Here is a 15,398-nt window from a genome sequence, read left to right as displayed (position 1 = left end):
GAAGTGTCTTGCCTGGTTTCAGTCCTTGCAGCCATTTTGCTCTGCCTTCAGTTATAGCTTCTGTTTTGGCCGCAGCAGCAACATACTTTAATATTTTGCTTTCCTGCCTTATTTGATTAAATAAGGTGAATGGCTTGTTTTTGTTTCTTTCTTTCATTATGGGAAACCCATGCTTAGCATTTCATGTGAGCTTGAAGTAAGCATGGTGGCTTAGTGACTTTAGCCAAGCATCCAGCAAACTTTCCAAATTATACTAATTAACAATCTTGTTTTAATACCTTTTATATATATATATATATATATGTTTATATATGTGTGTGTTTTCTGTATGTGTCTCTCTGTTTATATATATTTTATATATAAAAATTGGTCAGTCTTTTAAACTGGATGTTTAATTTTTTTTGTTTTTAATAAAGTTTGCCCTGCCTTTGTCATATTTTTTTTTTGTATTCCTCTACCACAGGATAGCTACAGCTCTCAGGGTATTTCTCAGCCCCCAACCCCAGGCAACCTGCCAGTCCCTTCCCCAATGTCCCCAAGCTCTGCTAGCATCTCCTCATTTCATGGAGATGAAAGTGATAGCATTAGCAGCCCAGGCTGGCCAAAGACTCCATCAAGCCCTGTAAGTGGCTCTGGTTATTTTGGTTTTTGTTTATTTTTTGTAATTAATTATATTTTAATGCTTGCTTGTTTGCTTTGTAAATTCCTTTTCTTTATTATTTATCCACTAAACAGTTTTCTTTCTTTATAACACTGGGTACAAATTCTGCTCTCGGACACATGACTGTAAGTTCCACTGCCTGGCTTCAGTGGGGCCTGAGCATGCTTATCCAAGGGCAAAATTTGTCCCAACAGTACTTTGAAATAAGAAAGAGTAAAATTGTGTGCATCATGCAAGTGTGCTGTCTGGTAAAACAGCAGTTGTTGTGAAGAAAACATCCTTCCTGTAATGCATCAGCTTCCAAGCATGCCGACTGTGTTGTTAAGAACAATTCCATTTCTGTTCCTGGGCCCAAACTCCTTCACACAACTGACTTCACTCTGGTTGCTGCACTTGTCTTTACTAGGATTATTTAGGGGGAAAAAGAACAAAGAAAAAAAAAACAAAACAAAATGAGAAATCTTCTCCCCTATTGAAACTAATACTCATCAAAAGTTAAATTATAGACTCAGCACCACAAAAAAGTTGCCATTTATATTTATGAAACATTTTTAATTTTGATTGTGTATTTGAAAATACAGCCATTAGGCTGTCAAGGCACAGTCTAAACCAAAATTGTTTCTAATTTGCTTCATTTGGTTATTTTGAAATAACCCAGACTGTGAGCTGAAAAAAAGATCCTGATGCATGTACATTTTTAGAAAAATATTTTTCAGATGAGTAATGTTTAATCAGTCTCATACAGGTTATAAAGAAGAACCTGAGAGAGATGTGTGGTGCTAGACCAAATTTCATCATCTTTCTATCTATATATATGCACACACGTAGAAACTCTATATACATATATAGAAAAGAGAATGCAGACCTAAGATGATATGGTCTATGGGGAACAAATGTCCATCTGCTCATTTTTGTTTTGTTTTGTTTTTTTAATAATTAGGAATATATATGTTGTTCCTCTCTTCTTTTTATCATAAGTAGAAATGATCGTAATTCCTCTGTAGAAAAATAATGTAACATATTCTTGTGCAGAATATAAAGGGGGTGCACTTAAATTAGCAATAATTGTTTGATAACAATTTTTACAAAGTGGTATGTTAAAGAGTATGTCTTAGGGCAAACAGAGGAAGACCAGTCAGAGGGGAAGAGATCTAACCATCCAAAACCCAGATGTTTACAGAATCCCTTGAACAAGGGGGCAGCATGGCATGAAATGCACCACTTATATCTTTGGATGTTGATTTGACAGCAACTTTGAGTCTCAGAAGGCAGCTGATGTTACTTGTTCCCACAAGGTCTCATCTTTTTCTTAAAAACATTTGTGAAAGGGTGACACCAAAAATTCTGTTAGTTTTCTTTGCAGTGATGTTTGGGATATTGCTTGTTTGGGCAGTTTTCTGGAGGAAAGCAAGAGAGTCATTGCACAGGCTGTCTAACACATCAAATGCTTCCTCTGCAACCAAACAAGATTGTATTCCTGAGCTCATTGCATAAACTGCATAGGAAATCCTGGAGTCATCTTGAACATACGTGCAGATTTTTTTTTTCGTGTAAATAAAGTATAGCTTATTGACAGAGTATAACATTGGAAAAAATAAATGAAGAAAGTTTGTGCTTTCAATTTCTTCTGAATGTCCTTCTCTCCAAAAGCTTCAGTTAGACGTGGATAAGTACAGAGCTTTGGAATGATAGAAAAATAAGTGCTGCAAATGAGCTGATCCCTCTTTACCTATGAAGACTAGTGGATTGGATAACTTCATCGACTTCAACAGCAGCCTGACATAGACTGGAACGATTGATTGCAGGCGTTTCGTTACACTTGAAAACAGCCTGAATTGGTTCATTAAATCCCAAAGCTGTTTCATGTGCTACAACTTGTCCATTCCAGTAGAGAATAAAAGCAGGGCTGAATGGTCTCTGATTCACTTCAAGGTATCCCTGTGATCCGACTAAGTGGATCCTCTCTTTCAGCTGTTTTATGTGGATGTGAGGCATGAGAAAATGGGGAGAAAGAACTGATGAACGTTAGGTTTTGAGGCTTCCTTGGGTGTGTCAGGAAAAGGACACTTCTGCTCTACCAGTTTTGCATGTAATGTGCATCCCTGACAGTGGTGAGATAGTTCTAAAATTCTTTAGAAGAGACATTTCAAGTGTGGGTGTAAACTATGCAGGGTCACTGCAACATGAGTAAAACAGTAGGTTACAAAACCTCCATAAAATGCTGTTAACTGTCCATAGGTACCCAGGAACATGACACTGAACACACCTGAACAGTACTACACCTCCCTGCTGCTAGCTGGGAGGGGTCTCCAGAGTCCTTCAGGAGAAAATATTGACAAAGGAAGGTGTCCTCTGCAAGCCTCTGCCAGAGATTGGACTTTGGCAATTTTAGCTGCCTGTGTATGCACACTCTGTTCTGTAGTAAAAGAGGCCTGTGTAACATGTGTAATATTGGCAAATTCTTCGCTGGAGTCAGGGAAGGGAACAGTAGATAATTGTATAAATATAGATCCTTAGAGATATGCAGAGAAGCAACTACCCACTGCCTTTCATGTGAAAATAACTCCTACATAAATTTATGTTGCTCTGAAGGATTCTGCAGACTCACCATACAAGGGTCTGCATATAATACAGTTTTAATAGCGGGTAGGTGTATTGAAAAGAAAGTATGGCTTTCGACAGATTCAGTATGGGAATTGGCTTTGGTACCCACATACTTTGGTGGAGTTCTTTTAATCACCCATTTAAACACTGCCAGTGGATCATGTGGAAGAGTGCTTGCAGGTGATTGCAGGCAGAGTAGGAAATAACTAAATCAGTAAATATATGTGCCATAAGCCTGCACTAGCATTCTTCATACTTAACATACTTATCAGAACATACTTAACAAAAGGAAAGGTCGTGATCTGTGTCCTTCCAGCATTGCCTGGGATGTGCTCATTTTAGTTTAAAACTGGATCTTTCTCTTATAAACCCTTGCTTTATAAGGGTTAATATTTAATATTTATAGGTAAATTTAGCCTTCCAGCTGAACCTGCCCATGTGAAACTGAAGTTTGTTTGTGTATAGACTAGCTTGCACACATCTGTCATTTTTATCCATTTACTTTTATAAAAATAGAGAAGAGAAAAAGATCTTTACTCTTGAGGAATAGCATTCTTCCCTCCAGTGCATTCTTCTTAAGTTAACATTTCATTTTAGAAGAAAATTGCACCCATTTTACAAAGCATGACAACCTGAAAGCTCACACAGTAAGAAACACTTCTTACCTTCTGTAAGCTGTGAAAAGTTTTCAGATTATACTGTCATTTTAGAGCTTGCTGCCACACTGCTGAAAAGCAGCATCATTTGAGATGTATAGTGGAAAAATGCAGAAAGAAAAATTTTTAACTGTTTCCCTTCTGCTCTGATTCTGATTTGAAAAAGTGAATCTTAACATATAAAACTGAAACCCTAAAACTGCTAAATCTGAACTTTCTTAATCATGGTTCACCATAAAAGTGAAATAGAAACTATTTTGTTGCCTCATATTTTAGAATATAAGCACATAGAACATTTTCTGCTGGAATTTCCCACCTTCGTTTTTGTAGAGTTCTGGCGCAACTTAGGTGTCAGATTAAAACTGATGCTGGTGAGCAATAGAGTAACTTTGTGCTTACTGCAAAAGGTAGTGGAGTAGTTCCAGTTCATTCAGCTGTTCAAGCCTGTGTGATCATGTATCTGGTGCTCACCACAACAACAAATTAGTAGCAACATGACTTCCCTACTTCCCCCTTTCCATCCACCCAAAAAAACCCTCCCAAACTTTGGCAAAGCGTATTTGTTGCTAAGACTTAAACTGATTTTCTTGAGTACCCAGATATATAGCAAGTGATGCTTTCAGTAAGTTGGTTGCTATTACAGAATCAGTTTGTGCTTTCTTTGCATAATCTGCAGGATTCATGTCAGTGTATTTCCTGCCAGCCACTTAGTATTAATAAAACAAATTTAGCCCTGACTCTCACTTCAGTAGGAGTTGTAACACAACTGAGTCTGGCTGAAGTAAATTCAGGCATGCACCTCATTGCTAAGAAATGTAGTCATATATGTCTGTAGGAAGGATTGCTGTGAAGAAGCTACAGTGTCAGCAAGGCAGAGGACTTTAAAGGAGGCTATTTATTTCATTTAAATTAATATCTGTTCAGTGGAAAGAACAGCAATGTCTCATGGAACTGCTAGGTCACCCCCCTTGGCTTCATGTTTCTTTTCTCCTGACTCTCTTCCAGTTTTACCAAGTTGCAGCTGATAGCTGGAAGGAGATACAGAGTCTGTCATATTTTCCAGGCTAACATGCAAGATGAATGGTGGCAATGCTCTTGAAATCATTGGCAGTGGGGCTCTACTCTGCTGTATCCCTCTTTCATGGTGTTGAGTGCCAGGCCTCACCACTGTGTGGGGACATGGACAAAGTGAGTGGTTCTGTAGCATCTGTGAGGTACAGTGAGGATCTTTTTTAGAGATGTTCAACTAGGAATGGGTTTCTGTTTACTTGACAATAGTCTGTCTTCAGTTCAAAGTAAGGAAAAGGCAAAAGAGGGAAAAAGTGATTGACTAGATGAGTTTTAAGAAGTGTCTACTGCAATCAACAACAAAGTTTAGGCTTTACTATACAGACATAAAGGATATGTTTCCCTTCACACATTTGGCTCCTTTTCCAAAGCTTTGTCAGTCTTTTTCCCTTGTGTTCAATTCTGAACCACTCCCATCTTCCACTGCTGAGCAAATCAGTTCACTTTCTGCAAGTAGGAGGGTTGTCCTGCTGTAGCAGCAGCCTCTCTCTGCTGTCAGAGCTGAGGCAGCTTGTGTAGGGGCTGTGACAGGGTCTGTCCACACATGGCACAGAGCCCAGCTCACAGGGTTACATTGCACAGAAAAGATAGGGTGAGAATTTATAGCTTGTGTAGCAGTCTCAGTGCTTTCTGCTGTCTCTACATTAAGGGAAAAAAAAAAGAGAAAAAAATGGGGTAGAAAAGAGAAAAAGCAGGTTCACTCCTGCCTTTTTGCTACAGAGATGGAATTCTGCTCTTGCCACCTCTTCTGCTTTTGCTGGTGGTATCTCAGCTCTGATTGCTGTCCATCCTTGGTTTTCCCCAGGTCATAGCACACATTCCCTTTGCAAGGTAGGACAACAGAGATGGATATCATCTGTACTCCAGCAAGGGAGAAGAGTAGTTGCTACTTACAAGCCTTTTTGGATCAGGCAGCTAATTGGCAGTTCCCAAAGAGTATTGCCACCAGTCTCCTTGTACTGTAGGCACTCTTGCTCATCTTGCTTTTTGGCCACCCATGGTGTGAAGTAGTAATAGTGAAGCATTTATGACTCCAGAGAGAAGACTACTTCTCCATGTACTAGTTTGCCATGATTCACACTTTAGGGTATTTTTGTGCAATTCCTGCTCTGGAGGATCACTTTCAAGTTTTCTAGCCCATCTTTGAGGGTTTGGTTTTAGGAGTTTCTAAACTTGTGTGGGACAAACTTGTTTCTAATTTTACTGAAATAGTTGCTTGCAAAGCACTTTGAGATAAGTGGACGAGAAGCACTCTGTGAGAGCTGCCTCTTGTTAAAATGACTCGAGGCAACATCGGAAACTTGCCTTCTGGGATCCAAAGTTCAGATCAGTGAAAGAAATATGAGAATGGGGAGTTTGGGCCCTTTATTTATAAAGTTGACTTCTCTGTATATAACAGAATGTACTGTTTGTGCCTGAACTAGTAGCCTTCATTCCTGACTGTTGTGTGATAGCTTTAGTTTGTTGGACATATTCTCTTTTTCAATGTTGTGAGTTTCTTACTTTCTTTTCCCTTCCCCTCCCACCCTTCCCCCAACTCTTTCTTTTCTTCTTGCAATTTAGAAATCAAGTTCCTCTACCACAACTGGAGAGAAGATCACTAAAGTCTATGAGCTGGGAAATGAGCCGGAGCGCAAGCTGTGGGTGGACCGGTACCTGACGTTCATGGAGGAGAGGGGCACGCCTGTGGCCAGCCTGCCAGCTGTGGGCAAGAAGCCCTTGGACCTCTTCAGGCTCTATGTCTGCGTCAAGGAGATTGGAGGTTTAGCACAGGTGAGAAGAACTGGTTAAAAGTGAACCTTCAAAAAGTCAATAGTCTTTTTTTTCTAGAGTATTCCTGCTGGATACATCATTAGGTTTTCAGCCCAGACAATATTGTTGAAGAAAATGGTTTCATGCTTTGATAGCTGTCTGGAGTTCATTTTGGGCTGCATAATGGCCGTAAAACTTTAAAGTTTGAATCAAGATTGACCATCGCTGTAGACAGATGAAATTGTTGCCTTTTCAGGGGAATCTAGTAATGCTGCTGAGAGAAGAAAAATAGGAAAAGGCCACAGGATCAAAATTACAAGCAAGAGGCAGATGATAGAGCTAAAAGGAAAAGGAAATTTTTACATCCATTTTTCCTACATAGAGATACAGTCTGTAGGACAATTCAGTTCATCTCCCCAGAGATACAGACATATTCTTAAAACACACTCCTTCATCCCAAACCTTTAATTCTGTATCTCTATATGCTGTATGTTTTCCTTAGACATGGACTGTGCTCTGTTTGGAAAATGCTTACAGGATATTTTGGGTTGCCTTGCTCACATAATGATTACAAGGAAAAGGTGAATTATCTAAATGAGTTGAAGAAAAATGAAAGCAGGAAGAGCTGAGACTAAAAAAGTCACAGATGGGAGACAGAAGCTTTCATTTGTGTTCTCACTAGTTAATTTGAAGTTTTGCAAAGGGATGTTGGAAAAATATTCATGAGTTCTATAGGGCTGTTCACCACAGAGCAAAATGAGGTGTTTCACTGTTTAGCATCCAAAGGGAAAGCAGGAGAAAACAGTCAGTACTCGCAGTCTTAGATTTGGCATTCAAAGTCACCTGTCCTTGCCTGAAGCTTGTACAAAGCATTCCTTGCATCTAGAGGATCTGGCTAGACACTAGACACTCTTGTGAAGTGCAGGAATTCATTAGTTTTGTGTTTATGAGAACATTTGTTCAATGCCTTGCAAAACGAGGTCTTAAACATAGCTAACATGTAGATAAATATGCATGTGTAATATTATATTAAATGTAATATTAAAACATACAATTCTCCACTAATTACAAAATCTGAACTCAAAAATATGGCAAACAAATTAGAGTCTCCAAAAAAGAACATATTTTCATAATGTATGTGGTTCAAGAAGTGAATGTCCAAAATCTATTAGTACCTCTTCCAAAGCTATTTTTAGCAGTGCACCTCACAACACAGGATTTGACCACTGATTTAGATCATTGGCCCTTCAAATCCAGGGATTTTAGCTATTCTTATTATTAAAGGAAGGCAGAGAAACCTAACATAGTTCATTCTGCCAGTTGTTAAATGCTGTATATTGGTAAGAGATGTTATCCTGACATTTTTAGTGATCAGCTCATGCCCCTCAGCATCAACGGATTTGATTACTTTTAGCGCAGAAACTTTATTACAGGTAAATCGTATCATGCAGCTGCTCTGCCTTGTACAGCATGATTGTGCCCACAGTGTGACTCTTAGCATCAAAAATTGAGCAAGATGGGGGGCAGATGGGATATTCTAGAGAGTTATTCATGTTTGCTTATTATGGAAATTTATTTTATTTTGGGACATTCAGTGTTGATTTTCAGTGACAGACATTATGCTTTGCCAAAGAATAGATGCTGTTCACTTAGACTGAGTTTTGAAAGAGCTTGAGTTACAAATGCATGTGCTTTAGTAGTGGTTAAAATTTACACTTAAAATGAGGGCTCCTAGTTTTGCTGGTGAGCCCACATGAATGGTCACTATGTTTATCTGTTTAGAGCTCCTGAGAGGTGCAGAGCTTTGCTTGCTAAGTTTTATTTAAATGCATCTGTGTGATGCTCTCCTAAAAAGCTGTTGCTTCAGCTGCTGCACTCCACATCTCGTGACTCTGCCCAGAGAGTGGCAGGAGTGGAGCTGTGCAGCAGTGGTGCATATTCCCTGTCTGAGGAGTTGCCATTGATGCCCAACACAAACAGACCAGCTGCTGGCAGTCTTCCTTTAAATGCCAATATACTGGGCATTTAGGCATGAACGTTTCTGTTTGCATTATGCAATGTGTTCATTACGCACCACTTAGCTGTAAGCCAGTAGGCACAAAGAGCTGTGTAACTGGATTTCAGAACTCAACAAGGGCAGTTAATGAAAATCTGGTTTCCTTTAACTCCTGGGTTCTTGCAGGATGTACCAGAGAAATAAAAACACTTAGCATAACCATGCCAACCTGCTTGCTGTTAATGCCATCCCCAAAAGATCTTTGCTGACTGGCAGCAGTTACAGTGTTATTAAACACAGAGAGAAACTTAAAAAAATGTTTTCTTTGCTGGCACACAGACCAAGGAATAGTATGGCTAATGATAATCTTTCTAGCTATACAAGTTAAGCTGGAGTCATTAAAATATCAGGCCTTAGGGCAAGTAGCAGACAGTCATGGAATCAGAATTGCTATCCACAAAAGATGAGATTTCTCAGATGCTAAAAGCCAATTTATTTTGGTGCTGACCCTGCTCCTTGGATCATACCTAGAAATTGCATAACTGGTTGAATGAACCAGTTATGCAATTGTGGTACCAAATAATGATACCAAAGGCATCAGGTATTGGAGCAAAAGCAGTGGCTGCTACGAGTGGTACAGCCGAGTGAGTCAGTGGCATCACCCAGGATGACAAATGAACCTCGCTATTATTACAGATCAGCTGTGTTTGAGGAACTCATGAGCAGAGTCTTTCAATATTCTTAGCCTTACACTGCAAACAAGGCTCACAGTGGAGTGGTGCAGTCAGCATTGTAATACAGAGTATTGCTGGACTAGCCGTGAGTGTTTGAAGTCTGCCTTAATTAATTAAGGGGCCTGGCTTCACTCTGCCTCTCATCTAGCCAGAGGATCATTGATCTGTCCCTGCAAGATGCACTAAAGTGAAAGGAATTGAACCAGGAATTACAAGCTGAACTGTTTGACAGCTGGTGGCTATTCGGGAGAAAAATTTCTTTTTCATATCAATGTTCAAACAAATTGCAGAATAACACTGTTAGTGCTTTCTAAATTATATTTTAGAAGCTGCTTTTTAATTAGAGCGGGGTGGGTGTGGGTGGGTGTCAGGGAGGGAGAGAGCGAGCAGGAATTTGCTTGGAGATGGATTGCTAACTGAGGAGCATAGGCCCTGGAAGGGCGTAAGACATTTAAAGGATGCACCATGCAGAAGACTCCAGCAGCAAAGCTTTTTATGTAGCTATCAGCAGGTTCCTTAATGGCTTTATAACTGTAAATGCTGTCTGTGCATTACTGCGTGTGGGAGTAATGAGCATTAGTTAAAAGAGGAAAATAAAAAAAAAGTAAACCAAGACATTAAGTGCTTTTTTTTTTTCCTTTTTTGTTTCCTGACTTAAACAAAACACTTTGCTGCAAACCAATGATTCTGCCGTTTACTTTGCTAGGTTAACAAAAACAAGAAGTGGCGTGAGCTGGCAACCACCTTGAACGTTGGCACTTCGAGCAGCGCAGCCAGCTCCCTGAAGAAACAATACATTCAGTACCTGTTTGCCTTCGAGTGCAAGATTGAGCGAGGGGAGGAGCCCCCTCCAGAAGTCTTCAGCACTGGAGATACCAAGAAACAACCTAAGATTCAGCCGCCATCTCCTGGTAAGTCAAATAAACTGCAGCCTCTTACACAACCATTTTCTGAGTGCAAGGCATACGAGGTTGTTGCACCCTATGTATTTATAAGCATGTCTTGCTAATGCTGGAAAAACAGATATAAACCTGTTGTTGGAATCTTTGTTCTCAGACTTGGAGCCGGCTCCTGAGTCAAATCAGAGTTAACTCTGAAGGGCCACCACAGTTGTGTGTCTGGTTTGTCCTTCCTCAGTCCAACACATAAAGATGTGTGTGCCAGCGTACCCTTCACACTCAGTGACATGGGCAATTAAAAGAGCAGAGGTCTGCACAGATGTGCTCTTGCTGTGAGACAGGAGCATGCCTTTGCTGAAAGGCCAGGCTCTGGTACCTGCACTTTCCTTGCTGGGACTGAAGCTGCTCTTCAGCACAGCTGTTGATCAGCAAGGCTTTGGTTGGAGCAGGGTGGCAGATGCTGGACTGATCAGCGTGTCTCAGGTGGTTGCTCTGATGCAGCTCGTGTTGAATGTGTGGCAGATGGAGAGCTGAGAGTACAGTGAGTCCTCACTGCCAGACATCCTAGTTTGGAGGCACGCTCTCTGTTCTTTTGTTGCTAATCCTGTGTGTCAGGTAAGTCATTAGGTTCACTGTTTTTATCTTCTCATCTGAAAAACTGGAGCTGGGATTATTTTATTTTGGCAGTTCTTTCTTGCATTTACAGTGTGGTGTAAATGAACACCACTGTTTTCTTTCTAAATTCATGTCACTTAAGATACTCAAGATGTAATAGTCACAGTTGATACTCAAGGCAGGACTATTCTTAAGTGGAAACATTTTAAGTACATATGAGATAGAATTAGTCTAGCTGTTGACTTCTGGACTACCCATGGAAGAGTAAAAAAAATCCTTTAATTATTTTGTATTATTCCTTTCATTACTAGTTTTTCTGACCGACAAAATAGTTTGACAGAATTTGCAAACTACTGCCACAGTTACTTATTAGGCAGACCACCATCTCCTATTGCCAAGAGAATATAATTTCTGGAATGTTTACAGGGGTTTCCTGCAGTAGAACACAGTTTTAGGAAAATATTAATTCACTTAATTTCTGTTAGTACAGTTCACTGGCTGAAAATGGGAAGCAGAGAGTCAGAGACCCAAAAAGCCCTGCAGACAGTTTGCAATTGCATGACTTCAGTACCCTATCATGGACACTAGAAAATTGCAAAGACCTTTATAATCATATAATAAAGTTCTGGCCTTTCCAAGATTATCTCTTACAATAGTTCTTTCTCAGTACAGAAAAAGATAACAGTGATAAGGCTTAAATCTTTCTCAGCCTGTTTTATTCAGTGTAAGGATTTGAGGGAGTGTTTAGTTAAAATCTTCCTAAGCACATCTCTGTGTAATAGCTTAAAATATTTCCTCCACCTTGTTAAAACTTAGGGTTATAAGGTACCCCAGTGGTGATTGTTTAATGGAGAGGAGATTAGGTTACTTTGCAATTCAAGTTTAGAAGACAGAGAAAAACACTTGGAACTAGAAGTAAAGCCCATAGTCCAAATGTTTATCTGTCTGAAATAAGCAGAGTGTCCTGAGTATGCACAGCTGCAAAAAAATAATATATGTTGGAGTTGCCCATCACCTCCTGAGAAGACTGGTAAGTGAAGCTGAAGTGGTTAGGCTTGCTAAGGACAGTGAAGAATAAATTAATCTGTCTCTAAAAATTAAAGAGTATTAGGCTTTGTTCTCTCCTCCCTTACTTCTCTCTCCAATACTTCTCTCAGTAGTTGATTTGGGGATGATCACCATAAATCAGCTGAATTTTGAGATGAAGAATTGCTATTTAAATATGTAAACATGAAACAAAGGAATGGAAATGTCAGATGTACCACTTTATAGGGTCCTTTTGCATCACGATGCTATGAATGAAAATGGCAAAGTCCAAGTTTAAATTTATCATAACATTCAAGCAAGCTGTCTTTGAGGAGAACTGAAACTATTTTTCTAAAATAAAAACACAGCAGGACATAGAGACTAGAAAAGGGGGAAGCAAGCAAGGATCTCAAGGTTTGTTTTGTTGGAGAAAAAAGAGCTCGTGTCACTGAATGGGACTGCACTTCTGTACAGAGAAAGGCTTTCCCAGTGTGTATCAGCTTTAGTACATGAAATCCCGCTGAGGCATAGATGCCTCAGAGAGTACAAGCCTGTTCTCTTTAATAGTCAGCTTTTTTCCTTGTTCCTTTTCCTTCAGTATATACCAACATTAACATTTTAGAGGCACAAAAGAAGCAGAGTTGTAGACATACTTTAGATAATCTGTCACTCTTTGGCATTCAGAGGGAACAGGAGCCCAATACAACAAGAAACAGTAGCCTCCCAAGGTCCTTACTTTAACCATTAGCCACTCTTGTGCAGTTAGCTCAGTGCAGGCAGAGCCACTTAGAAGCCAAATCTATTTGCAGAGAACTAGTTACGGTATTAGGGCTGAAGTTAATCTTATAGGAAAGCAGAGGAATTTGTCTCAGAGGGGAAGGTGCTGTATTTTGTCCAGTTCTAACAAGCTGATGCTGTGAAACAAGTCTTGAGATCTTAAAAGTCAGCTGATCTTCATAAAACTTTTAAAATTAAATATTTCAATTGCTCATAAGAATCTATCAGGACTGGCAGCCTTTGTGGCACAGAGAAGGATTCAGTCTGAACATCGTCAGTTTCCAGGTGGGTGGTTAGGCAAGGTGGGAGCAGGCTGAAGTGCAGCTTAGAGCAAATCCGTTCTTGCAGATATCTCACACCCAAGGGGTGGTTATGTGACTGCCTCACAGATGACCTTTAGAATGCAGGCATAGAGGGAGTGCTAGGGAGCACAGGGAGACAGCCATGGTGAGGAGATTCGTATGGAGGAGCACGGTCAAGAAAAGGATGTGATGTGTAAGTCAAATTTATGGGACTGCCAGAGGGTGATCTGGGATCACGTGTTTGTTCATTTGCTTGTATATTCAGGATTCTCCCATCACTTCTGTTTTTACAACATCATTAGTAAGGTGAATGGTACGTAAAGCAGTGAATAATTTAGTGTTATGTACAGTGAAATTCACAATAGTGTCAGCAATTATAAGAAGTTGAAAAAAGGAGTGAGAGTAGAGCAGCAAAGTGACAGACTGGTTGGCCTTGATTGGCAGAGATTTGCACAGTAGCCAAGGTGTTAGGGTTAGGATTAGCTGCTCATTTCAATTGTTCTTACTTCATATCACTGTCAGAGCCTCTTCTGCTGTTTCATAAAGCTCCTGGGGAGGGGTGGGGGCCTGAATGTTTCAGTGTGCCTTGCACTGCTCTGAGGCTGTGCAAGTTGGTGATGTGTTTGTGGTAGGCTGAGGCCTTCACATCAGCTTAAATCAGCTGGGTCAGGTAATACCATCAGCAGTGAAAGCCAGCTCAGATGCCCAGTGGCAGACTAACTGTTGGAGGATCCTGGTGGCCTTCTGTCCTGATCACTGGGTCTGTGCCAAGAGCCATGTCACCTGCTGAGGAGTTTCGTTGCATAAAAACTCCCTTGGAGAGAGAGGCATTGTAGGTCTTCCTTCTTTCCAGAAGCAGGTGCAAAGACAAAATGCTTTTCCTGTCGTGTGTGTTTGATAGTTTTGACCAAAATGCTCACAAAAAATGTGGCAAGTTCTAAACTGAGAAGAACTCCAGGCAGCATTACTGGTAAGCACTAAAGGATGCTGGAGAAAAAATTCTAAAGGAGCATCAGCATGAAGGAGTTACCTTCCATTGCTGTGCTGTGGCACTCTGAATTCTTAGTTGCAGTGTGTAGTTATGTGTGCACAGCTCTCAAAATAACAGGCTCAGAGTTTATCCTCTGTTGAATGAACAGGATGGCCAGAGCGGTCCAGCTGAGGATGCTTGTGAGTAGCAGCAGCTGGCCCTGATGTCAACAGAGATTTCATTAAAGCAAACCTGGAAAAATCATAGGCTTGTGCTGGAAAGAGGGAGCGAGAAGGCACCAGGAGTGTGTTGCTCGCGTTTCCTTGGCAGCAGAGAAAGGAGACTTGGGGAGGGGGGGGCACGGCACGGCAGGACACAGCCATTCAGTGAGTGCCTCTGTAACCAAAGCCATCCGTCTCTGCTCTGCTGGCGGGCGGCTGACTGAAGTGCTATTATTAGCAGGCAGGTGATGTCATGGAGCGTGTCATGAGGCCAGCCAGGGAATCCCCACTGAAGATGGATGGGCCAGGGGTTGGGAGGGGTGGCTGGGGGGACAGGAGGTGGCCCTGTGCCTGCATCCACGCCTGCCCGGGGGGCCCTGCAGCAGCCAGCGGCCCCCAGTCCAGCCTAGCTGGGGCACTGCGTTCGTGCTGTGTAAATTATCTTCCCAGCGTGGTGGCTGGCTGTTCGCTCTGAAGTATGTGAATGTACTTAACCTTCAGTAACCTTTCCATTGTTTACTTTAGAGTATACATTTGTAGCTTCTGGCAAAAGGTAGGGATATCCTAGAGAGCATGTCAGGCCTCACATTAATGGAGTTTCAAGAGGTTTCATTCTTCTTCCCTTTTTTTTTTTCTTTTTTTTTTTTCAAAGGGAAAAATTGTTGGTAAGAGAAAGGTTTAGTATATTTTATTAGCTGCCTATTTCTTCTCTGGTAAATAAAGAGTCCTTCCTTAAAACAGTACTTACTGCCATGCAGGCTTTGCAAGGCAGAAGGCATTCCAGTACCATAATTCCATGCTGCAGAGAACAATGCAAGTTATCATGTGTTATTAACACATGCTTCCACAGCAAACTGTGGAAGACCTCACCTTCTCACTGACCAGGATGTCAATTGTATTTAAGTTTTGATGTATTTTGTATTGTGAAAAGCATATTCTTACAAATCTTTTATGATACCTGAAAGACAATTACTGCTTAGATGAGGATGTGGGATGAGGAATTCAGTAGCTATGAACCCACAGATTTTTTCCTAGACATCCCCAAGATAGCTGCAGAATCATGTAAGCAGAGATTATTTTTCGTAACAGAACATTATTGTTTGTCTTCCTTCTTAGA

The 15,398-nt window shown here is 40.7% G+C and overlaps 1 protein-coding gene across 4 annotated transcripts in view; it reads left to right on the top strand.

The window, feature by feature from the left end:
* ARID1B (AT-rich interaction domain 1B) overlaps window positions 1-15,398 on the top strand; it is a 326,306-nt gene that overhangs the window by 292,464 nt on the left and 18,444 nt on the right. For all 4 annotated transcript variants that reach the window (XM_018919974.3, XM_018919973.3, XM_018919976.3 and 1 more), the window contains 3 exons: window positions 464-622; window positions 6,553-6,762; window positions 10,178-10,382. In XM_018919974.3, the coding sequence (XP_018775519.2) occupies window positions 464-622; window positions 6,553-6,762; window positions 10,178-10,382 (574 nt within the window). The remainder of the gene's footprint in view (window positions 1-463; window positions 623-6,552; window positions 6,763-10,177; window positions 10,383-15,398) is intronic.

The sequence above is a fragment of the Serinus canaria genome, chromosome 3 (assembly GCF_022539315.1).
Source record: "Serinus canaria isolate serCan28SL12 chromosome 3, serCan2020, whole genome shotgun sequence".
Lineage (NCBI taxonomy): Eukaryota > Metazoa > Chordata > Aves > Passeriformes > Fringillidae > Serinus > Serinus canaria.
This window is presented reverse-complemented; position numbering and strand designations above follow the sequence as displayed.